The sequence below is a fragment of the Onychostoma macrolepis genome, chromosome 25 (assembly GCF_012432095.1).
Source record: "Onychostoma macrolepis isolate SWU-2019 chromosome 25, ASM1243209v1, whole genome shotgun sequence".
Classification (NCBI taxonomy): Eukaryota; Metazoa; Chordata; class Actinopteri; order Cypriniformes; family Cyprinidae; genus Onychostoma; species Onychostoma macrolepis.
Window position 1 is genome coordinate 738,858 of NC_081179.1, and position 25,689 is coordinate 764,546.

Here is a 25,689-nt window from a genome sequence, read left to right on the forward strand (position 1 = left end):
TGAGGTCCGACAGATCGTTTGATTTGCGCCATTTTCTCTCTGCCGCTCTGAGTGTAGTCCGATGTTCACGAAGAACCTCGGATAACCAGGGGTTGGAAGGAGCAGCCCGTGCTGGCCTAGAGGAGAGAGGACAAATGTCGTCTAGACAAGAGGTTAAGGTAGAGCATAAAGTCTCAGTAGCTGCGTTTACATCCAGAGATGAGAAATGGGTGGGTGAAGGAAGAGAGGAGGATACTACAGAGGAGAGATGGGAAGGAGAAAGGGAGCGCAGGTTTCGTCTAAAAGTAACTGGTAGGGGGGTTGGTGGCACAGGAGAAGCAAAGTGTAATGTAAATGTAATGAAGAAATGGTCCGAAGTATGTAGCGGTTGTACCAGAATGTTATCTGCAGTACAATTGCGTGTGTAAATTAAGTCAAGTTGGTTGCCTGATTTGTGCGTGCTAGTAGTGGTAAGGCGTTTGAGATCAAGCGAAGCTAGGAGTGCATGGAAGTCTGTAGCATAAGGCTTGTCTAGGTGAATGTTGAAATCACCAAAGACTAGGAGTGGAGTGCCATCCTTCACGAAGAGGACAGCAGCCCGTCCAGCTCCTCTAGGAAGGTGGCTAGAATTTGGCTAGGGGGACGGTAAATGACCACAATCTGGAGTTTTATCGGAGCTGATACAGTAATGGCATGAGATTCAAATGAGTTGTAATTGCATAGGGAAGAGCGGGTTGAGTATTTCCAATTGTTAGAAATGAGCAGACCAGTGCCTCCACCCCGCCAACTTGCCGGGGTGTGAGAGAAAGAGAGACTAGTAGAGAGAGCAGCTGGGGTTGCTGAGTCTTCTGGACGAATCCAGGTCTCAGTCAAGCCCAAGATGCTGAGCGTGGATTTTAAAGAAAAAGCAGAAATGAAGTCAGCTTTGTTGACAGCTGACTGACAATTCCAGAGACCCACAGAGAAGGAAAGAGGTGTAGTGAAGGAGGTAGAGATAAGGCGCAGGTTAGCAGGATTACGTTGCCGTCTGCGTGGGACGTTAGAGCGTGGTTGAGAGAGAACCGGAATAGTTTGGAAACACATGATAGAGGTGGCAGGAAAGAGGATGGAAACGGAGAGTGTGTCGCTCGGTGTCGTTGCTCGGTTAAAGTCGCGCAGGAAAAGTCGATGGTCTTTACCCTCGTCGGTCTTCACACGAGGAGGCTGAACGCTTCCGCTGATGCTTCCGCGTCAGCGCTCGGACCTCTGATAAATACAGCCTAACACACTACCGTGAAAACAGCTGTGGCCGGCTTCTGATTGGCCCAGCCAATAGCCTTGTGCAAATAACTCAAGACGAAACTAACACTTCGCTTGCAAGGAGCAATGAAAATGATCCAGGTTCCTTCTTAGCCGAGGTGCAAATTATTATAATTAACAGAAAGTGCAATCAAACAACGAAACCTCAACGAAAATGCAGAATAGAAATAGAAGGGAAACGAAAGTATTCCTTCCCAACAGCAAGTAAATAATTTAAACAACAGATCTATGACTAAGTATCGCAACACTTACGAGCTGCTGTCCGTCTCTTCTGGTGAATACTAGAAAAATCTTACGTGGGGGGCAGCCCTAAATACCCTCTAGACATCTATGTTAAAGTTTTTAAAGCATTTTGTATGATTGCATATAGGCTAGTCGGATAAATTCTGCTTTCAGAACGGTCACGTCCGTAACAGAGAAATGTCACATCCATAATGCTTTTCCTCTGAAACACAAAAACGAAAATTGAAATAAAATTGATATTTTATGTTTTGTGAATTGTCAACCCTTCTCCATTCTGCAGATATTGTTGCTTGTTTGTGCATTGTAAATCACAGAAAAATCTTTGTAATTCAGCTGAAAAATCACACAATTCAATCATCTCTTTTATCAATTTCATTATTCTCTTATTCGTCGATTCTTGCTTCCTCATCAACCTCAGAATTGCCTTCATCTTGAAGATGATCTTTTGGTCCTCCCACTCTCTCTTGAGCCGGTCTGCGACGTTCCTTCTTCTCCTGTTTCTTGACCTCCCTACTCCAGTTTCGTTGTATCCCTTGAACTAAAAAATCATCAAAATCAATTTCTATTTTGTCTGACCTTTTCTTACCGTTCCTGTTGGAGGATTGGTCAGGAAATTGCATATCAGATAGGACCGACACCGACAATCCGAAAGAAAAAAAATGGTAACATAAACCAGCTAACTGCAGAATGCACACATCTGCATTAATCATTTTATATATTATTTTTATTTATAAAAAAAAAGACAGACATTCATCTCACTTCACAATAAATAACAGTGGCGTCATGTAGATAATTATTGTGTTCATTATAGTGCAAGGAAGCCTGTTCAAATGCTGTCTGGTTCCAAAAACACCTTTTTTTTTCTTTTTTATTGAGTTTCCGCCAAAATCAGTATTGTATCTGATTGGTATTGAAAAGTCAATTTTTAATTTTACTCAAAATGAGATATCCGCCATGTTATTCTGTCAGGGTTGAAACGCCAGTCTCTGCAGAATGCGATATATCCGCTCAGCCAATCACAGCGCACCATTCCACGCACTGTAGACAGTAATGGCGGCGCAATGAATACACCCGGCATCCTAGTTTTCCTCATCTACTTTGTACTTTGTGATCAACAAACAAACAAAAAAGGGCTGCACGATAAATCGCATGTGATTGTCGTGCGCATCGTGTCAGGTTCTGTAATCAGCAGTAAATCTTCTTCACGTGCTTTCAGGTGGAGCGGTATTTAATACACAGAGCCGTAGATCACTGAGAAGCTATACGCAATATCGCGTTCATAATCGCAGATGAATCACATTCGATTATGATAAGCACCGTTTATTTTTCAGACTCACATAAATTTATTAATGGAACAAAAACAAATTTTTGCTGTAATAATAATGACTTTTTAAAAGTCGTTTCTTAAATATGAACCAAAGCACGATCATACATTGTTAACGTATTATTGTCCTCATTTGCCCTTCATGGATTCAGTCTTATTCTGTAGCTTATTGTGAATATAATCCATCAGTTTCGGACACGGCAAAGCTAAACTGCACCTGATTTTAGAGCCTTGCATTTCAGCACGAGACAGCAAAAAGCACGTCCTGTTTGTTTTCTCTATTTTAGAAAGCACAACGTTTTGTTGATATTATGACTGCACACAGAAATAATGGTAGACCATTTACAGTTCTGAATGAAGTATGAGTCCTATTTGTATGAGCAAAAATGGAAGCGTACTTCAAGTTGTTTCTACTGAAGAACAAAATGCAAGTGATCGTGCTGGCGCCTCCATTCATTAAGAGCGCTTCAGCTTCCACTCTCTGCTTAGATCCTACGCATAACAGCGCATTTTTATCTAAATGTTTAAACTAAAATTGTAATATGCTTGCAGTGTTTTATATCCATTGATTTTATTTTAAGCAAGTTGTGATGATTTGAGAAGGCTATATTGATCAAATGTGATCAACTCAGCTGTCAACCGCTAACATCTTTGTCCTCACTTAAAAAAACAAAAAACTTGAATTTAACAAATAAAAAATGTTCCAAACATTTTTCTAAATTAATTAATAATGAAAAAATTAATTAATTATTAAACTAGGAAGCCAGAGAGAGAGAAATGAAACGGGCTCGGGCCGAGGATAATTGTAAACTGTCGGCCAATTGACCTATCGGTAAGCCCCGCCCCCCTTAGTTACTGTTGCTCCCTCGGACAAACAAACGGAGTTGCTCACTGTCTTACAATGACAGCTACAGTGTGAAAACGTTGTCCCACAATGTTTTTGCACAATTCTGGACACAGAAGGCCACCAAATGGGAATTAAATATTCCATGGAGGGATTTATAAAATATTTAAAAATAAATACGGTGGGTAACTCGAAGCGAGGGTTTACAGATCACAAAGCAAAGCGGGGGAAGTCTCATATTAAGGTCGATCATCACGATTGCGGATGACAACATGCAGGATCAACACTGTTCATGTATCGCAGGGTATGATTAAATTAATGTACATTTAACCAGTTTAATATGGAGAGGCACTGAAATGTAGACCTTCGTTTATGTGTTTTTGACCTACACTGTATCCGCTATTTAGGTTGTACGTTAGCATGGACTCACTAACTTTAACGTTGGCTAGTTTTAGCCAGAGATACCTTGCTAAAGCACAAGATAACATTAATGTTCTGCTTGAGCAGATGAAAATTGTGACTTAATGAGTGTATGATAACCAGAAAATGAATGTTTTTGTCTTCATTTGTATTGGGGGTGAATACTTTTACATTTTACTGGATTCAGGAAACGTAATAAAATAAATTATATTGCCCATCCTCTCAGGATACCTGGAACCCCAGGCACATCGTTTTTCCATTTTTGAAGCATAAACCCCATAAAACCGATGCGAGCTTCGGATCTTCCAATGTTTCTCTATGGTGTTGAAACCTAAAGATGTCAGAGTTCCGCTCCCCGTGCAACTGATACTCGACTGCCATTGGCTAGTCTGCGTTCGAGGGGAGGGGCTTACCGATAGGTCAATTGGGCCGGGCTAGGGCCTAGATTTGAGGCCCGTGCAAGGCTCTACCCGATTTCAAATGAATGTTGTGAATCAGGGGTTGTGTTCTAACTAAATGACAAAATTATTAAATTGTGCTGCGTTGTCTAATATGGATTCCGCCAATCTCACGCATGGCTAAATACGAAACCATATTATTATTATTATTATTATTTACAATATGGTTTAATTATTATTTAAGCACGTTTTAATTAATACAAAGGAATGAATCATAGAAAGTGATCAGTTTCTTAATTCATGTCCATAATTTTCGGCATGTCATGGGCTCTGTATACTGGAATAAATGTGTTAAAAAAAAGGCCGGATAACAAATAAGTGTGTGTGACCTGCTGAAATTGTCACAGTCACCAGTTGAACCGCACTACATTTCCCAGCATCCTTCTGGTCACTCACCTGCACTCCATCTGTAATCACTCACACCTGACCGTCATCAGGGAATCCTCCTCACCTGTTGCCACTAATCAAGCTCCCTATAAGATTTCACTCAATCCATACACTCGTTGTCTGGTCTCGAGGTTACAAGCGCTTCATCTGTCTGGTCACTTACATGCTGGATCTCTGTGGCTCCATGGATGTCTTCCTCCAGTTGATTCCACAAAGAGGGAAAGATAAGGATGCTTAATTCCTCAATTTATTGAGCTTCATTGAACTCTGAGTTATTGCACTTACCTTTTGATGTTGCCTTCAGTTTGGTTAATAAAGAAGCTCTTACCTGACTTACCCTTGTGTGCCTCTCCCTCCAATGTGTGACAGAAATACATCAGATAATTATTAAATGTAAGTTTCAAGCCTTTCATTGTGACATTAATGTGAGTGCCAAAATATGTGTTTGCCTAGCTAGCCTATAACACTCAACAATAAGCCACCTTCTCAATCGTTTTATTTTTTATGCCATAATGCACACCTCCTTAAACGTAATCTAAACATTCCAAGTTGATATCCTACTTTTTCTTGTATTTCTAGACGTTTTTCATGTCGCAGTTTTAGCCCATTAATCTTGATTTCTCACAAATTTTGTTCAAGTTTATTTTATTTATTTTTTTGGCGCGAGTCAGAGCAAATTGCGACTCCAATGGTCTCATGAACGTGCAGCCAAGGTCAGGATTTTTTGTTCAAAAACTTTCATTAGCATGTAGATTGCTCCTTAATAATAATATTACAATATAAGGAAATTGTGTAAATTGAATGGTTTTCATAATTACTGTTTAATAACCATACAATGCAAAGAGCCTTTATTTAATTTTTGATGCGTAGGCTGTAGTCTACAATGATCCCATGTTTTGAAATGAACCCTCATTGTAAATTTGAGGATGTTGCAATGTTATATTATAATGTTACTGTTGTTTTATTTCGTTATTTGAACATCGTTGCAAAACAAAATAATTTTGTTTCATATTTCATAATTACAGTCAGTTTGCAATGTGTCCCTTTGCGCCACCTGGCGGTAATTTTGTGAACTACTTTAACACGCGACTGACTTGCAGTTTACGCCGTGGCCCTGCGGCGGCGGTAATAGGCATTTTGGTTGTCCACCTACTGTACAAGAATCAAAACCATTCAAATCACTACAAAACACTTTATATCTCATGTTGAGGCTGACTTCACATTACATTTGTACTGTACAAAAATTTAAATAAGCATAATGATGCTGATGATGAGATTTTCTTTTATTTTACACTCTTTCTGCCGCTGTAGGTTAAGATGGTGCAATATGACAGATGAAGGTTGTTCTGCTGTGACTTCAGCTCTGAAATCAAACCCATCACACCTGAGAGAACTAAACCTGAGCGATAATAAACTAGGAGACTCTGGAGTGAAAAACCTCAGTGATCTACTGATGAACACACAATGCAAACTGCAGAAACTACAGTTAGTATCATTATACTGTATCAGCTACAGTCTGATTAAACTTTAAAGGTGCTGTATGTAGGATTTTGACTCTACTAAAGCATAAAAATATCATATGTTTGCAGATGTTTAAGAAACAGGCTAAGTTAACATACTTGTTTATCTGAAAAACAATTCTACAGTCGGTTATTCTCCTTTGAAAATGTGCGTTCCGGCCTGGAATGTCTGTGTTTGTTATGGTTTGTGAAACCCCGCCCACTGCCAGTTTACCCAAATGTATTTCGGCACCGCGGGTTGCCAGTTGGTGGAAAACACAGCGTATTTAATTTCATTCATCGGCATGTGCGCTCGTTCCTGTTGGTGTCGTTAAACTGGCAACCTGCGTGTGCGTCAAGTCTGAGGAGGATGGGCCGGGTGAAAAAAAACGTCTTCAATATTTTGAATTTGGATTGCAATACCTAGTTCAACCGCTAGGTGTCAATCCTACATACAGCACCTTTAATGTTTAAAGACAACTGGACCCATCTTACATTGTGTATACTGTAGAATTGCATCTTCCAGCCTTTGCTGCCATTAGTCATAATGATCTTACTAGTAAATAACTGCATTTAAAGTACCGGTATTTTGAAACAATGTACTGATTGTCTACGTGTTGTCTGCTGCTGTATGTTTCATAATATAAGACAGTAACTTATCACATGTGAAACTGATGATACTCACATCACAAACACAACACAACACATCATGTCAATAATAACTGCTGTGTGTTCACAGCAAACACACAATGAGAGACTGAAGATCGTTCTGAAAGAGCCGACACTGTTAGAAAGAACAAATCATATCGCATTTCTGTGCAGATCATTTGTCACAATGATCTACTGTAGCTCCTCAATAAGATGATCGTTATACATCTACATTTACATTTATTCCTTTAGCACACACTTTTGTCCAAAGTAACTTACAATTGAGGAATACAAGAAGCGGTTCATCATAAACAGGCAAATAAATGCAGGAGGTGCTCGAAATACAAAGTTTTAGACATCGTTCAGATTAGTACAAGCTAGAAAAGAAAGGAATTAAGGAAAAGTGAAATCAAAGATTTTTTGGGGGATTTTTAAAAATCCGATTCATTGTTCTTTCTGTCTTCAGTCTGTGTGGATGCAGTATTACAGAGAAACAGAGTCTCATCCTGACTTCAGCTCTGAAATCAAACCCATCACACCTGAGAGAACTGGACCTGAGCTGGAATAATCTCGGAGACTCTGGAGTGAAAAACCTCAGTGATCTACTGATTAACACACAATGCAAGCTGGAGAAACTAGAGTTAGTATCATTATACTGTATCAGCTACAGTCTGATTAAACTTTACTTTTTAGTTTAAGATCGCTGGACTCATGTTACATCATTTCTAGCACTGCACCTTCTGTGTTTCTCCATCTGAAGAAAGATTCAGAAATACTACTAGTTCATGGGTTTGTATCTGTAGAAACAGCATCAAACTCACTGAAATCTGACAAATCTTTGCTGTGAATCAAGACAAGTGAAAACAGACTAAAAACAGTCTAACAGATGACAAGATTATTCTGACAGTTAAATTTATACTGAACTAATAGTACTTTTCACTAAATCTTTTCTTCAAAATGTGTATTTAGATTGAACACTCTAAAATATCTTAAAATAATTTATTCTTGCATTACAAATATGAATTTATTTTTCTATTGTGTCTACATCAATCCTATATACTGTATGAATCTGCATTAATAAAATGCACTTGTTGAGTGAGGACAAATCCAGACTTGGATTGTAAATAGTGTCCTCAAAACACTCCTGTCTTCGTTTGTTTCATATAATTTTTTTGGTTTATTGGTGGCTGCATAGCATTTACTCATGATGCATAATAGATCTGATTCATTGTTCTTTCTCCGTCTATCTTCAGTCTTTGTGATTGCAGAATTACAGAGAAACAGAGTCTCATCCTGAGTTCAGCTCTGAACCCATCACACCTGAGAGAACTGAACTTGAGCTGGAATCAAATAACAAACACAGGAGTGAATCACTTATGTGACGTACTGAAGGATTCAGACTGTAAACTGGAGAGATTGAGGTCAGGAACATTCACATACAAGAATCACAATCATTCAAATCACTACAAAACACTTTATACTCAATATCTCATGATGAGTCTGAGTTCACATTATATTTGTACTGTACAAAAAGTTAAATAAACATAATAATGATATTGATGATTATATTTTTTCTTGTTTTGTTCTCTTTTTGCTAGTGTAGGTTAAGAAGCTGTGGTTTGACAGATGAAGGTTGTTCTGCTGTGACTTCAGCTCTGAAATCAAACCCATCACACCTGAGAGAACTGAACCTGAGCGATAATAAACTTGGAGACTCTGGAGTGAAAAACCTCAGTGATCTACTGATGAACCCACAAAGCAAGCTGGAGAAACTAGAGTACAATTAAAGTTTATTTATTTTAAGACATATTAAGTTAAGTTATATTGTTTATTGGGGACAGTTGTAGCCTAATGGATAGAATCGGACTTGTAACCTAATGGTCGTGGGTTCTAGTCTCAGGTGGGGGTGGGGGTGGGGGTGAATGTACAGTGCTCTCTTCCACCTTCAATACCACGACTGAACCCCCAACTGCTCCCCGGGCGCCGCAGCATTGGCTGCCCACTGCTGCAGGTGTGTGTTCACAGTGTGTGTGTGTTCACTGCTGAGTGTGTCCACTTGGATGGGTTAAATGCAGAGCACAAATTCTGAGTATGGGTCACCATACTTGGCCACATGTCACTCCACTTTATAGCAGTGCACTGGTTTTACTCACTGTTTTTTTAATCTCACATTTTCTATGTGTTTTTTTATAGTTAGTAATTGTTTAATCTCCAGAATTTGATACAATGAACTGATTGTTGACATGCAGAACTGATTGCTGACATGCAGAAATCTGCCTTTTCAACAGAGAATAAAGAAGAGAGACATTAAATAAATAGTTAAAAGTGAAAAACTAAACAGTAGCTTCCAGCAAACATAACTAGTGTTACGGTCTGCGACCTTCTGTGTTGCGCATGTTTTGTTATTTCTTTTTGCCTTTTTTCTATTCTTACGCTCATGCTCTTAGGTACCGCCTTCTTTGGATTCTATTGGCTGTCTTTGTTGTCATTCATCATTAGTAGACTATGACGACATGTTTGCCTTGCCAATCACGCTCTCGTCCGAGAGGTTTAAAAGGAGATCGTCAGCGAGAAGAGGGAGGGGTGTGTGATGTTTTGGGTTGTGGCGGTTGTGTGCACCCGCGCTATGTGTGTGCTGCGCCTTTTGGTTTTAACTCTCTCTTTGGGTGGCGCAGTTAGAGCTCTTTTATTGTTCTGTTAACAAACATGTTAACATTTTTGTCACAACCTAATTATTGTCAATGGTTAATCTTTGCCAGCTTGCTGCTGTTTTGGAAGACAAGGAAGGAGTGGAAGAGTTTAGTAAGTCACGTGACCTACATACCTGCACGTAGAGAATTTTGATGTATTAGACACATTAGTTTTGATGTGCGCTTTTTCTGTATGTTTTGCTTTGCATATTTAGTGTAGTTTATGACACTTTTGCATTGAAGATTTTCTTTTCCCTTTGTCTTTATTTTAATAGTTTAGGGGAACTGGGAATTAGTTAGTATGTGGGATTCTTTCATTATTTTTATTTTATGATTTAAGCGCCGCTTTACATTTCCTCCTTTTCCTTTGTCTTGTTTAATAACTAAATTCTTGGGAACAATAAACCTTTTCTTGAGGTATAATTTGTGTCATGTGTTCCATTGCCACTTATTCCCCTGGCGTATTTCTTATGTCAAATTATTGTTACCTCTTTAAAACCCTAGTCTAAATTTACATCAGAGGCGTAACATAAATGGGGGCTCGTCCGTTGCGAGAGGTTCCGGGATAATTTTTTTTTTTTTCCTGTTTAGGAAAGAAGTTGTTAATTAGCCTAAGCCTTGAAATCGATTGATTTATTAAGAGATGTTAGGGGGGGTGGCAATTGGAACTGTTGTTTTCGCTAGTTGTTAAAAGGTAGTAAGGCATTTTTGGAAAGTGGTCAAATTGGTGGGGTGGCTACTTGAAAAATGTTCAATTTAGAAGAATTTGTTAAAAGTCCTTCTTTGGAACAGCTTAACTTGTGCCGGAAACAGGATTTGTTTGCGGTATCGGATCACTTTAGTTTGATCATAAATAGACAGAATCGTAAGGCTGAGATAAAGAATAGCATTATAGATCAATTAGTTGAGCTAAATGTTCTTCTGACGTCAAGAGTTGGGGTGGTGGAAACTGACGGTCTGTTGAACCTTAGTGACGTGGCGTTGCCTTCTGTTAATTTGGGAGATGTGTGTAGTGGCAGAACTAACGTTGAAGCGGAGGTGGAGGCCGAAGCGGAGGTGGAGGCCGAAGCGGATACGAAAGTTGGCTTGCCACCGTTTGACCCATTATCTCCTCTTTCTTCTGATTCTAGAGACGATGCGCGACTGAAAGTTCGCTGGCTCGTCTTCATTATGATGCACAGGGCGTACTCAGACACGTCGGGCTGAAATTGATTTACGTTTGCAGATACGCAAATTGGAAATCGAGGCTGAGACGCAGGTGAGGCTGCGCCAGCTCGACCTTGACGCATCGAAGGTTGCTAAAGAGCCTGTTACACGGCCAGGTTCAGTTCCTTTATCGGCTGTTCCTCCGGTGGTTGAGTCATCCCACTCCAACTTTGACGTGAGTAGGCATATTGCTCTTGTTCCTCAATTCAGAGAATCAGAAATAGATTCATATTTTAATGCTTTTGAACGGATTGCTACGTCACTTCGTTGGCCTAGTGAAGTTTGGTCATTGTTACTACAAAGTAAATTAGTAGGCAAAGCTTTGGAAGTTTATTCTACGTTGTCTGTTGAAGAGAGTCTGAAGTATGATTCTGTAAAGTCTGCCATACTTCGTGCATATGAGTTGGTACCTGAAGCGTATAGGCAGAAGTTCAGAGCTTATAAAAAAATGTCTAGCCAGACTTTTGTGGAATTTGCTCGAGATAAAGGTACCCTCTTTGATAAGTGGTGTGCAGCAAACAAAGTGACTGATTTTAATTCGTTGCGTGAGCTAATTTTACTTGAGGAATTTAAAAATTGTTTGCCTGAAAAAGTGGTAGTCTACCTGAATGAACAAAAGGTCAATTCGATGTCATGTGCAGCTGTGCTAGCTGATGAGTTTATTCTAACCCATAAAAATGTTTTCTTACCCACACGTTTGGAAAATTCGCACCCGATTGTTGATGTCCCTGGAGTGCACTTTGTGCGCTCAAAAGTTAATTCACCGTGAGCTAGAGAGGATCGCGAGTGTTTTTATTGTCACAAAAGGGGACACATTGTTGCAGATTGTTCATTGTTGAAACGAAAACAACAAGTTCCATCGAAGTCAGTAGGTTTTGTAAAAACTTTTAAAACTACTGCTGTTGTTTATCCTGGTGACGAAGTTGAAGAGACGTATCGACCATTTATTCTTAAAGGCCTAATTTCTCTTTCAGGGAATGCTAATGAGCAAAAGGAAGTTACGATACTTCGGGATACTGGTTCGATGCAATCTTTTGTGGTGGAGAATAAGTTGCAGTTTTCTGGTGAAACTTCATGTAGCTCCAGTGTAATTGTACAAGATATTGAAATGGGATGTATAAAAGTGCCTTTGCATAATGTGCATTTGCAAAGTGACTTGTGTACTGGCTTTGTTCGAGTTGCTGTTTGTAATTCGTTGCCTGTGAAAGGGGTAGATTTTATATTGGGAAATGACTTGGCTGGAGGGAAAGTTATGCCCTTGTTGGAGGTTTTGGACAAACCAGAAGTATGTGTGACAAATGAAGTTGGTGAAATTTATCCTAATGTTTTTCCTATGTGCGCGGTTACTCGTGCGCAGTTGCGGAACTTGAAAGAGGTGGAGCTGAGCGACTCATTCTTTCCGGCTGTAGTTAATGGAGAGAGATTTTGATTTTGAAGTGCTTACACAAAAGAAAATGGATCAAGCTCAAGAAATGTTGACTGATTCAGATTCGCTGATTTTAAAAGTGTCACGAGAGAAACTCATTTCTGCACAAAAAGAGGATGAAACTCTCATTACCGCTTTTAATTCAGTTGTTTCTTCTGATCTGGCTAAAAGTAAGAAAAATGCTTATTTTATTGATGAGGGTTTGTTGCTTCGAAAGTGGTGTGCATTACCTAAACAGGATTCTGATTGGGATGTTTCCTATCAGATTGTGGTTCCTGTTTTATATCGACCACATGTGCTATGTTTAGCGCATGATCATCCACTTTCAGGGCATCTTGGAGTTAGAAAAACTTATAATCGAATCTTGAAGCATTTTTTTTGGCCAGGGTTGAAAAAGGATGTAGTTCACTATTGTCGTTCTTGTCACACGTGTCAAATTGTGGGAAAACCAAATCAGGTTATTCCACCGGTTCCGTTGAAACCAATCCCTGTGTTAGGAGATGCATTTGAACATGTACTAGTAGACTGTGTTGGCCCTTTGCCGAAAACTAAAAGTGGTAATCAATTCTTACTTACTGTGATGTGTTTATCTACTAGGTTCCCAGAGGCGATCCCTTTAAGAAAAATTACGGCACCGAGCATCGTGAAAGCACTTGTGAAGTTTTTCTCAATATTTGGTTTGCCTAAGGTTGTGCAAAGTGACCAAGGTACGAATTTTATGTCCAATGTATTTAAGCAGGTAATGAAAACTTTAGCGATTACCCATCGTACGTCTAGCGCATATCACCCGGAGAGTCAAGGCGCGCTTGAAAGATTTCATCAGACATTGAAATCTATGATGCGAAAGTATTGTCTAGAAACGGGCAACGATTGGGATGAGGGAATTCCTCTATTGATGTTTGCTGTACGAGAAAGTGTGCAGGAGTCCCTTGGATTCAGCCCTGCTGAACTGGTATTTGGACATCAGGTACGTGGTCCTTTGAAGGTTTTGAAAGACAAAATTTTAGAAAATTATGTCGGTGCAGAAACAAATGTATTAGACTACGTGACAAAATTCCGAGAACGCTTGAATAAAGCTTGTTCGTTAGCTAAAGATTCTCTGGTTAATGCACAACAAGGAATGAAACGGAACTTTGACAGAAAGGCTGTTATGCGCTCTTTTATGCCTGGAGACTCTGTTCTCGTATTTTTACCAGTTCCAGGATCTTCACTTTCTGTTCGTTTCTTTGGTCCTTATGAAGTGAAAGAGAAAATTAACGAAACGAATTATGTGATCGGTACTCCTGACAGAAGACGTAAGACGCGTATTTGTCATGTGAACATGTTGAAACTTTATCATGCTAGAGTAGCATCTGAGATGAACGCTGTTAAGACTGTCAAATCTTCGGGTATCTCCGTTGCAGCAGTAACAGAGATGATACCTGTAACTCATCTAAATTCTGAGGATGATGGAGTCATTTTTCGGAATGTTCCTCAAGCTACTGTGAGATTAATGAATTCTGAAATTTTAAAAGATCTTAGCTCGCATTTTAAGAATGTGAATGAACATCAAAAAAATGATCTTATTAAGCTTATTTCAGAGTTTGGATGCTTGTTCAAGGATGTGCCAACATTGACAAATGTTTTGCACCATGACATTGATGTTAAAGATGCTCGACCAATTAAACAACATGCTTACAGGGTTAATCCTATGAAGCGTTTGGTAATGTGTCAGGAGGTTAACTATTTGTTGGAAAACGGTCTTGCAAAACCAAGTTGTAGTCCTTGGAGCTCACCATGTATTTTAGTTCCAAAACCGGATGGATCTTTTAGATTTTGCACTGATTTTAGGAAAGTAAATGCAGTTACTGTGCCTGACAGTTATCCACTTCCTCGAATGGAGGATTGTGTTGATAATGTTGGTTTTGCACAGTTTGTAAGCAAGTTAGACATGCTAAAAGGTTACTGGCAGGTCCCGCTTACTTCTAAAGCTTCTGAAATCGCAGCTTTCGTTACTCCCGAACTCTTTTCTACAGTACACTGCGATGGCTTTCGGACTCCGAAACGTTTCAGAGGCTTGTTAACATGATTTTAACTGATGTTCCAAACTGTAGTGCCTATTTGGATGATTTGGTGGTTTATTCCAAAGATTGGAGTGACCACATGAAGTCACTTCGTATGGTATTTGAGCGTTTGGAAAAAGCCTCGTTAACACTTAATTTAGCCAAGTGTGAGTTTGGTCAAGCGACAGTAACGTATCTTGGTAAAGAAGTGGGACATGGTCAAGTTCGTCCAGTTGAAGCTAAAGTGACGGCTATTTTAGACTTCCCTGTTCCTAATACTCGACGAGAACTTCGCAGATTTTTGGGAATGGTTGGGTATTATCGAAGTTTTTGTAGGAATTTTTCATCTGTGGTCAGTCCTCTCACTTCTTTGTTAAGCCCTTCGAAATCTTTTGTGTGGAATACTGAGTGTCAGTTTGCGTTTGAAAGTGTGAAAGCGCTCTTGTGTAATTCCCCCGTTCTTCAAGCTCCTAATTATGAACGTTTTTTTCAGCTTGAGGTGGATGCTAGTAATGTTGGTGCTGGAGCTGTTCTTTTGCAGGAAGATGAACAAGGAATAGCTCATCCAGTGAGTTATTTTTCGCAGAAGTTTAACAAAAACCAGTTAAACTATTCTACGATCGAGAAAGAAACTCTAGCTTTAATACTGGCTCTGCAACATTTTGAAGTTTATGTTGGTTCTAGTATACTTCCAGTTGTTGTGTACTCGGATCATAGTACATTAGTGTTTTTGTCTAAAATGTACAATCAAAATCAAAGATTGACTCGGTGGTCTTTATTGCTCCAGAGTTATAATATTGAGGTTAGACACAAAAAGGGGGTTGATAATGTGTTTGCGGACGCACTTTCTAGAGTATAAACTTTAATTTAAGTGGGAGAGTGGGGGCTCGTCCAGGTTTTTTCCAAACGCTCAAATACCATACGAAGTGACTTCATGTTCATCCCGGACGAGCCCATTTATGTTACGCCTCTGATGTAAATTTAGACTAGGGTTTTAAAGAGGTAACAATAATTTGACATAAGAAATACGCCAGGGGAATAAGTGGCAATGGAACACATGACACAAATTATACCTCAAGAAAAGGTTTATTGTTCCCAAGAATTTAGTTATTAAACAAGACAAAGGAAAAGGAGGAAATGTAAAGCGGCGATTAAATCATAAAATAAAAATAATGAAAGAATCCCACGTACTAACTAATTCCCAGTTCCCCTAAACTATTAAAATAAAGACAAAGGAAAAGAAAATCTTCAGCATAAAGCGTCATAAACTACACTAAATATGCAAAGCAAAACATACAGAAAAAGCGCACACCAAAACTAATGTGTCTAATACATCAAAATTCTCTACGTGCAGGTATGTAGGTCACGTGACTTACTAAACTCTTCCACTCCTTCCTTGTCTTCCAAAACAGCAGCAAGCTGGCAAAGATTAACCATTGACAATAATTAGGTTGTGACAAAAATGTTAACATGTTTGTTAACAGAACAATAAAAGAGCTCTAACTGCGCCACCCAAAGAGAGTTAAAACCAAAAGGCGCAGCACACACACAGCGGTGCACACAACCGCCACAACCCAAAACATCACACACCCTCCCTCTTCTCGCTGACGATCTCCTTTTAAACCTCTCGGACGAGAGCGTGATTGGCAAGGCAAACATGTCGTCATAGTCTACTAATGATGAATGACAACAAAGACAGCCAATAGAATCCAAAGAAGGCGGTACCTAAGAGCATGAGCGTAAGAATAGAAAAAAGGCAAAAAGAAATAACAAAACATGCGCAACACAGAAGGTCGCAGACCGTAACACTAGTGTGATTTGAAACAGACTACTGGAAACTAAATGCTCGCTGTAGCTCTTCAATAAGATGAATCATCATGGATCTGATTCATTGTCTTTTCTCTTTCTGTCTTCAGTCTGTGTGGATGCTGGTTTACAGAGAAACAGAGTCTGATCCTGACTTCAGCTCTGAAATCAAACCCATCACACCTGAGAGAACTGAAGCTGAGCAGGAATAATCTCGGAGACTCTGGAGTTAAAAGCCTCAGTGATCTACTGATGAACACACAGTGCAAGCTGGAGAAACTAGAGTTAGTATCATTATACTGTACAGCAGCTACAGTCTGATTAAACTTTACTGTGTAATTTAAGATCGCTGGACTCATGTTACATTATTTCTAGCGCTGCATCTTCTGTTTCTCCATCTGAAGAAAGATTCAGAAACACTATTAGTTAATGGGTTTGTATCTGTAGAAAGTCAAGTCAAGTCACCTTTAGAAACAGCATCAAACTCACTGAAATCTGACAAATCTTTGCTGTGAAACAAGACAGAAGTGAAAACAGAATAAAAACAGTCTAACAGATGACAGTAGATTATTCTGAGTCACATTTATACTGAACTAATGCTATTTTTCACTACATTTTTTATTATGCAAAATGCATATTTAGTATATTTGTATATTTAGAGATTGTAAGCTACACTCTAAAGTGGCTTAAAATAATTGATTTTATTTGATTGATTTGATGATATTCTTGCATTAAAATTTTTAAAAGTAGACCATTTAATTTTGTGGGTTTTTTATTGTTTCCACATTAATCCTCTATATTAATCTACATTGGTACAATTTACTTATTTGTTGACTGAGGGTGGATCCAGATTTGGAATTGTAACTAGTATCCTCAAATGCTCCTCTCTTGGTTTATTTGTTAATATATTACACGTTTACATTATTTTGCTTGTGTATCAGTGACTATATGGCATTTACTCATGATGTCTTTAACTCAGATATGAACTTAGATCTGATTGATTGTCTTTTCTCTGTCTGTCTTCAGTCTGTGTGATTGTAGAATTACAGAGAAACAGAGTCTGATCCTGACTTCAGCTCTGAAATCAAACCCATCACACCTGAGAGAACTGAACCTGAGCAGGAATCAAATAAGAAACACAGGAGTGAATCACTTATGTGACATACTGAAGGATTCAGACTGTAAACTGGAGAGACTGAGGTCAGGAACATTCACATACAAGAATCACAATCATTCAAATCACTACAAAACACTTCATAATCAATATCTCATGATGAGGCTGAAATCACATTATATTTGTGTCAGATTCTTCACATTAATGACTGTTTGTGAGATGATCTCTCTTCCTCTGTTTGTCTCTTTCTAGACTAATATACTGTAGCATTACAGATGTTTCTTCTTTATCTCAGTATTTAAGAAACACAAAAGCGCTACAGTTTCTAAAAGAGCTTAATCTGAGTAAGAATAAGATTGGAGACTCGAAGCAGCAGCTCATTTATGTGATACGAGACTCAAACTGTGAACTGAGGTGAGAAAACATCACTCTGCTATTAAAGAGATCTTCAGTTACTGCTGATATGAACAAGTATATACTGTCAAATATTAGTGAAAGGAGATCCTCAGATTACCATCAAGCTTTACTGCAGCAGAGGGTTATTGTGTCAGAATGAAATGTAAAAATGATTAAATGTTGAACACAAGGGAGGAAAGAGAACAAAAAAAAAGAGAACAGATTCCAGCATCACATGATCACTGTCTCTGTGTTTTTACTTTCACCAGCAACACATCACTTTACTTTACACTTACTTTACTTTCAGTTCTTTACTAAGACCAATACAAGCATATTTAAACTAGACGACAAACGCCTTTAACTAAACATTTAAGTAAAAGTTTTATTTTAAGGCAAAATCACATTTGTATTTGTTCTGTGTCGTTTATTATATGGGACCCAGGACCACAAAAGCAGTCATAAGCAGCACAGGTATATTTGTAGCAATAGCCAAAAATACATTGTATGGTCAAAATTATCAATTTTTCTTTTATGCCAAAAATCATTAGGATATTAAGTAAAGATCATGTTCCATGAAGATGAAATATGCATATTAATATGCATTTCTAAGAACTTCATATGTAATATGCATAGTAATATGCATTGCTAAGAACTTCATTTGGACAACTTTAAAGGCAATTTTCTCAGTATTATGATTTTTTTGCACCCTCAGATTACATATTTTCAAATAGTCCGATCCTAACAAACCATACATCAATAGCTGTGTTTCCACTGTCGGGCCAAAAGCGGGCGTGCTAGTGTGTGCCAGGGCCAGTCGCGTTTCCACTGTCACTTCTGGGGCTTGATCGTGCCTCGTCGGTGCTTCCTCAGGGCGTCTTGAGAGCGTCAGCGCTGCAGATCATTTCATAAATTTAACAGCTATAACACCAGCATTAAAGACTTTTAAAATAATTTTAGCTCAAAACTCACTTTCAGACAGCAGCGAGTGTTTGAAATAACTTGATCCGATGTGGATTATGATCACTGTACAAGGCAGAAATATTTATAAGCGATGCAAAAGGCTATGCACGCTAGCCATTTACATTACCATACTAAACATGGTAAATACGACCGCTTGAAGAAATCAGACGTCAGCTTCTCATTCTCTATAACAAACGTGTATTTATTTAGTAACATATTTTATCTGTCATAAGTCTCGTCTCGAGACTTTAGCTCTGTGTGTGTCATAAAAATATACAATGGTTTTTGTTCAGGAGCTCCCTCTGCTACTCAGGTCATATTTTTAATGGAAAAATATAGAAATTATCACTCTTACTTAACCCTCTAAGCGCCAAAGTCGCAAAATTGCGTCAAGACGTCATACTTCATTAAATAGACTGTAGTTCCTAATATAGTGTAATATCTCATTTGTATTCCCTACCACTAGATGGCAGATATGTAGTACTTCGATTCTAGACCAAAATTGTTTGAGGAAATAGCAGAGCAAGTGAGCATTTGTGTCATTGATGCGGAAGCAGTTCAGTTCATAGCGTCTGTGTAAATTGTGAGATTTGTGAGAGAAAATCGCCAATTTTCTAATAAAAAGTTGTTCCGTGAGGACGTGTTGTAAATGTTATTCGCCTATTCTGACTCTGAAGGGGAATATTTGCCTTTTGGAAATGACGATCGGCCGTCTAATGATCGCGCTTCTCCCGGTACATCTTTGCATGCGCAATGGCGCCGCCGTAAAAGGCGAGAGTGTTCACGAAGCACCATCAAGTGATCATTTGGACCCTTTGCCCAACAGGGATGGGGGTGGCAGGGGTGGATGTGGTCGTAGTGTCCATAGGAGAGGCATCGCGTTGCTGATGATCAGCCAGATTGAGTCTTTTTTTCTGATTGCGCGTGCTCAAAGGGCCGCCAGCAGACAGTACAGGTGCAGTCAGTGTGGGGTAGGTCTGTGCGGTGTGCCATGCAATGAGAGGTACATACTCTCAAGAACTATAAACTGTCACCTAGATACCTGATTGGACAGATAGCTGGTCAACTGATCAAAAAAATAGGCACATGTATTTTACTATGGCACAGTAATATAGTAATAATTTACTACTTTCTCCTGTTTTACTGTTGATATCATCTTTTCCTGATCATTTGGAATGAGGATAAAAAGACAAAACAAAAAACATGCAAATAAGTTCAAACATCCATTCAATATCTATTATTTCCTGAATATTACTGATGAACTGATCAAAAAGTAGGCTACTGTTCACATTCGTTTTACTACTGTATAGTTTAGTAATAATTTAGTACTTTCTCCTGTTTTATTGTTGGTTTCCTCTTTTCTGATCATTTGGAATGAGGATAAAAAGACAAAAAACAAAAACAAAACATGCAAATAAGTTGAAATATCAATTCAATATCTACTATTTCCTGAATATTATGAAATTCAAGAGGGCCGCCCCCTGATGACATCATAATATGCAAATTAGATGAGTATATTTACACCCCACATAAACTTTAGGTCATGCCCAACATTTTTCTAATTTACAGTAGATCTATATCTTTAAGCCCTTTCAAGCCACAAGCTTTTGAAATCTTGATGTCAAAATCCAGCATTTTTCCAAAAAAACCCTGGCGCCTAAAGGGTTAATGTGATGTATACTGTGACTACAAATAAACAGAAACAGACTCTACTGAATAAGTAGGGTAGGCCTATTTGTCCTCTTTCTTTTATGAAATAGTGGTTCACATTGCTTTATTTCTGTGTGACTAATTTTCAATCCTGATAAATTGATTCATTATGATCAATGTATCACTTAATAGGTTATTGTAAAACATCGATGCTTTTGGATTTAAATCTAACAAAACATGCAAACAAACAGCCGCTTTTATCATGCTCGTTTTATTATCGCACTAGTTCCAGTGACTTATTTCTGATTAGTTTTCTGATAACTTCTCTTTGTTGATGAAATTATGGTGTTGCGTGACGTTGTTTCAGAGAGGCGTGTAAAGGGCGGGTTTTAGTGAAGCACTGCAGAGCTTCTGGCCCGATGGTGGAAACGCATCGTGATTTTGGGCTCGGTGCTACAGGTCTGAGGCTATTAGCCCCGCCGTCCCATTTTAAGCACTGGCTCGCACTGGCCCGACAGTGGAAAAGCGCCTATTGTAGAAGTCTGCGCGGGACTGATTTTTAAGTCTCGCTCCCACCCGCTCCCCAGCGATATATTAACTCTTTGTTCACCCGCTGTCCGCTTTGAATAATTTCCTTCCCGATCCGACTGTTCCCGCTAAATTTAGATCTCGTTTCCAGAATCACACATTTAAATTTCCTCTACGGAAAGAAAGACAGATAGGCTAACAAATAAAAGTGTAGTCTGCACAAAATTGTATTTGTTATTTTATTCGTCTTGTCAAGAGTCTTTTATTGACAGCAAACACAGCAGGAAAAAAAAAGTGTTACAGAGAAAATAAAAATGTACAAAAACTGTATTCCTTATTTTTATTCGTCTTGTCAGGATACAATTCGTTTAACCTTTACAACACAATAGGAACAAGTGTCGCTGAGCGAAAAAAAATGTAGGTTGTACAAAAATGGCCTATTATTATCTTGTCAAAATACTAAATTCGTTTAACATCTTGCTGTAAACACAATAGCCTAGGAAAAGTGTCGCGGAAGAAAAATAAATAAATAAATAAATTCGACATCTGTCATTTAAAATTATAGGCTAAGCAAAATATAAACAAAACCGAGTTGAATGTTCGCATCCACACTTTGCTCCATCTTTATTCTGCTCTGTCGCTCATCGACAACCTGCCTGTTCTGTCTGCGGGCCGTATATTCACTGGTAGGCTAGCCTTCTCTGAGCATCGTTATGCACATGCTGCGCACAGACCTCGCAAATAAAGCGAAGCACTGGTTCATGCGTGCATTACAGTCCAGTGCAGACTGTACCGGTGCTTGAATAAAGCGCAGATATGCTGTTCTGAAAAGACGTCGGGAACAGGATATTGTTAGACCGCCCGCTCCCGTTCAAATTGCACCAGAGTTACCGACTGCAACCGCGTTTTATTCGGGAATTTAATCCAGAGTCGCAAGAAATCTGGTCGGGTCCCACGGTTCCCGGGGGAATGCAGACCTCTACATCAATGGAAAGCTTATTTATTCAGATGATATATAAATCTCAATTTCGAAAAATTTACACTTATGACTGGTTTTGTCGTCCAGGGTCACATATATGATGTAAAATCATTACAATGTGTTTCTCTTTATAGTGACTCAATAGGAGCCACAAAAACATATATATTATATATAATAATTCATATTCTAAATGTGTTTAAAACACAAATATTGGTTTAGAAATATCTATCCCAGACAGCAAGCAGTGTCGGCCCAGATCCGGCCCACAACTGGCCCGCATGGATTTCACACGGGCCAGATGTGGGCTGGATCTGGGCCAGAACTATGTTGCTGTCTGGGATGCAATATCATGTAAATATAAATTATTTTTACTAAAAAATAAACAAACAAAAAAATTTGTAATTTGTTCCTTGTTCCATTGTTTTCTCTTCTGTTCCACCTTACAGAGTAGATAGAGATCCATGATAGAGTTCAGTCGCCAAAAGATGATGGAAGTTGTATATCATAGTTTGAGATGATGATGAGAGGAGCAGTGAACATCCCCAGGTGAAAAAGAAATATATTTAAATTGAGCTTTTTCAGACACACTTAATATATTTATATTATACTATACTAAGTGCATATTAAATTTATTATTTTGAAACAACTTTAAGTATATTAAGTGTATTTCAAGATATGTTTAAGTTCAATTTGAATCTATTTGTAATATATTTAATATATTGAAATTGTGTTAAATTGGAGCCACTTTAAGTATATTTAGTGCAATTTAAGTGTATTTTAAAAAAATACATTTTAAATGTATTCATGAACTACAGGTAGAATATATTTTAAGCATCATTTTAATGTGATTCAAGTACATTTCAATTGCATTTCAGCTCATTAGAAATGCATTAGCATTACACTACTAGTATATTATATCTATTAGTATTATATTTTTCAGTATATACACACGTACACTTTGATATCTAGAAAACGTTAATGTATTATATATTGTGTACATTACAAATTCGTAAAGTACATTTAAAAAAAGTACAGCAGCATATATACTTTGGTGAAAAACAAAAAACACTATTAAATGTATTAAAAATGTACTTGAAATACAAGTATGTTTATAGTGTATTTGTATTACTACAAACATACAAGTACATTTTAAAACATTATACAAAAAACATTATAATAAATGAAAAAAAGACTGAAATGCTATGGAAGAGCTATCTTATCATTTGTAGAACATTTAATTTATACTTGCATTACTGAAAAGTAAAGAATTTTACATCAATGAATAAATAAAAATTACAAGGCAATTTTCTGAAGAAAAAACAAACAAAAATTAACTGAAAACAAAGTGCAGAAGTGAATAGATGTGTGTGCAAAAACTGAAGATGATAAAGTTCCAGCAACAGAATAGGGAGGGATGGAGGGGGTTTTGGAGGTGGACAAGGAGATGGTAAGAGGCAAAGGTGCGGGATGATGGCGGGATGTGGCGAAGGGATGGTGATGGGAGGATGACGATGATGCCCTGGCGGCTTAGATGGAGTTTGGCACATGGCACAGACCCAGAGCATCCCAGTGCTGACAACATACGGCGGAAACGAGGGAGGGAGGAGCCAAGATGTAGATGGTGTGGCTGCCGACATCTGGGGGCTGACCGATGGAGACAGGGCTGGTGGATCCGAAGGTGCAGATGGAGGGCCGATGGAGCTGAATGTCGTCGCAGGTTCCGTAAGACCTGGGCACAGCCTAGTCGTCCTGGCATACAATATTTTGCACAAGTGCCTTGCAGCTTTAGAAAAAAACAAAACAGAAACAAAATTAGATAACAGATTTTTACATGAATGACTGAAAGGAAGCACAAATTAGCCACCTGGAATGGACACATTGCTAACATTTTTCTTCCAAGATTGACCAAATCAATATTGAGGTGATTAATATTAAAATATACTTACTATTCCTTTGCTTGTCTCTGCACTCAGATTTCAGTTGGTCTTCTATAGCAGCTGATCTGAAAACAACAAATGTTAATATTTCTCACACGCACAAAAAAAGGCAAATGATGATGGATGATTTGTTTTCTATTTAAAAATGACAGAACAATGTACCTGGTCAGAAATATAGTCAAAAACCTTTCCAGCCTCAGCAGTTTCAGATGTACTGTATGCTCTTATAAGCAACCCTTCTTACAATTTAATCTTTGTTCTTGTCTGTAATGAGAAATATATATTAGAAAATAAAGTCGATAAGGTTGTCAAGCTTGAACAAATATAAACACCAATCAACCAACCCTACCACAGTTTGCTGATCAGCTCAAGACAAAGTAATTGTATGTTCATAATCATGGTTTTTCAAAGATCATAAACCTCATTACAATGAAGCCAAATTGTTCAGGAAATCAGAAATAAATACACTTCATGTTGCACATAAAAGAATGTTAATGTTGTACGTTACAATGACTAATTTTATTTTATTTTATTTGTTCTGCCAATGCATGTGTCATGAAAACACGACTGGTATAGGCAAATAGTGTTAATTAAATACAAATCTTACCTGAAGTCATAGTGAGGTTCCAAAAGCCAGACGCCATACACGCTTGCAGAAGCTGGTAAAAATAAGAACATACCTCTATATTTTCTAATTAATTTCATAGTTCCCCCAATACAATTAGAATTCTGCCATCACTCACCCTTAAGATGCTCCAAAACATCTAAGACTTTCATTCATCTTTGAAAGAAAATCTGAGATATTTTAATGAAATATGAGAGATTTATGTCCCTCCGATGAAAAGATTCAAAGATGTTCACTTTTCAAAAAAGTTCATTGCAAAAAAACAAACATCGCCGAAGTAATCCATATGAATTGCGTGGTTTCCTCCAAGTGCCCTAAAGAGACACGATCGCTCTATATAATACTGTTTAAATTTAGACGTAGATTCACATTCAAGGGACATTTGCACGCACATCATATCTGATTTACGAAGCTCTCTGCTGCGAGCTCATTATAAAACCAACCAATCAGAGCCGTTCAATGGCTCTGGAACCAATCAGGTTTAGTCTGTGTTCTTTGAATTTAAACAAATAAACGTGTGTGTTTTTTAAAATTATTATGATGTTGAAATCCTTGTGGGAATTTCAGAAATATATATTAGAAAATAAAGGCGTCAAGCTTGAACAAATTTATAAACACCTAGCTTATTACAATTAATGTATTAACTGTAATGAACAACAGCCTAATCAACCAACGTAGCATAACCCATATTAAACAACATATTTTAAATATTGCAATGGTTAATAATATTTGACCAAAGGTTGTACATTGTAAATGTTAAAAATGTTTTTCAAAATATCGTACTTTTCCAAATATTAAAATTATAAATACATAAATATTTAAAATATAATCGTGTGTAGGCCTACTGCAATATAAAGTACATTAAAAACCTACTAAAAGTGTAATCATTTTGTTATGTTCTTACATAAAGTACACATAAAATATAATTTAAGTAAGGGTAACATAAATATGTTTTCTGTAAATACACTAAAACATCACTAAAAGTATGCTTGTGTTTAGTATAATTCCTTAAAAGTGTAACTAAGAATATATTTATTAACATAGTATTTTTACTACACTTTTTAGAAATATAGTAATAGTGTGCTTGTGTTTAGCATATTCCTTAAAAGAGTAATTAAGCATATATTTATTACCAACGTATTTCTAGTATACGTTTTATAAATACATTAAAAGTATGCTTCTGTTTAGCATATTTCTTAGAAGTATAACTAAGCATATATTTAATACAA

At 37.9% G+C, this 25,689-nt stretch overlaps 1 protein-coding gene across 20 annotated transcripts in view; it reads left to right on the forward strand.

Moving 5' to 3' along the window:
• LOC131533960 (NACHT, LRR and PYD domains-containing protein 3-like) overlaps nt 1-25,379 on the forward strand; it is a 91,167-nt gene extending 65,788 nt beyond the window's left edge. For 15 of the 20 annotated variants that reach the window (XM_058766456.1, XM_058766460.1, XM_058766461.1 and 12 more), the window contains 8 exons: nt 6,266-6,439; nt 7,568-7,741; nt 8,355-8,522; nt 8,705-8,878; nt 16,382-16,555; nt 17,298-17,471; nt 17,638-17,799; nt 22,345-25,379. In XM_058766456.1, coding sequence (XP_058622439.1) covers nt 6,266-6,439; nt 7,568-7,741; nt 8,355-8,522; nt 8,705-8,878; nt 16,382-16,555; nt 17,298-17,471; nt 17,638-17,799; nt 22,345-22,363 — 1,219 coding nt within the window. In that variant the 3' untranslated portion in view covers nt 22,364-25,379. Of the gene's footprint in view, nt 1-6,265; nt 6,440-7,567; nt 7,742-8,354; nt 8,523-8,699; nt 9,113-16,381; nt 16,556-17,297; nt 17,472-17,637; nt 18,021-22,344 lie in introns of those variants that run through there. The other 5 variants (XR_009269265.1, XM_058766471.1, XM_058766470.1 and 2 more) reach the window with 5 other exon arrangements.
• The last annotated feature ends 310 nt before the right edge of the window (nt 25,380-25,689 follow it).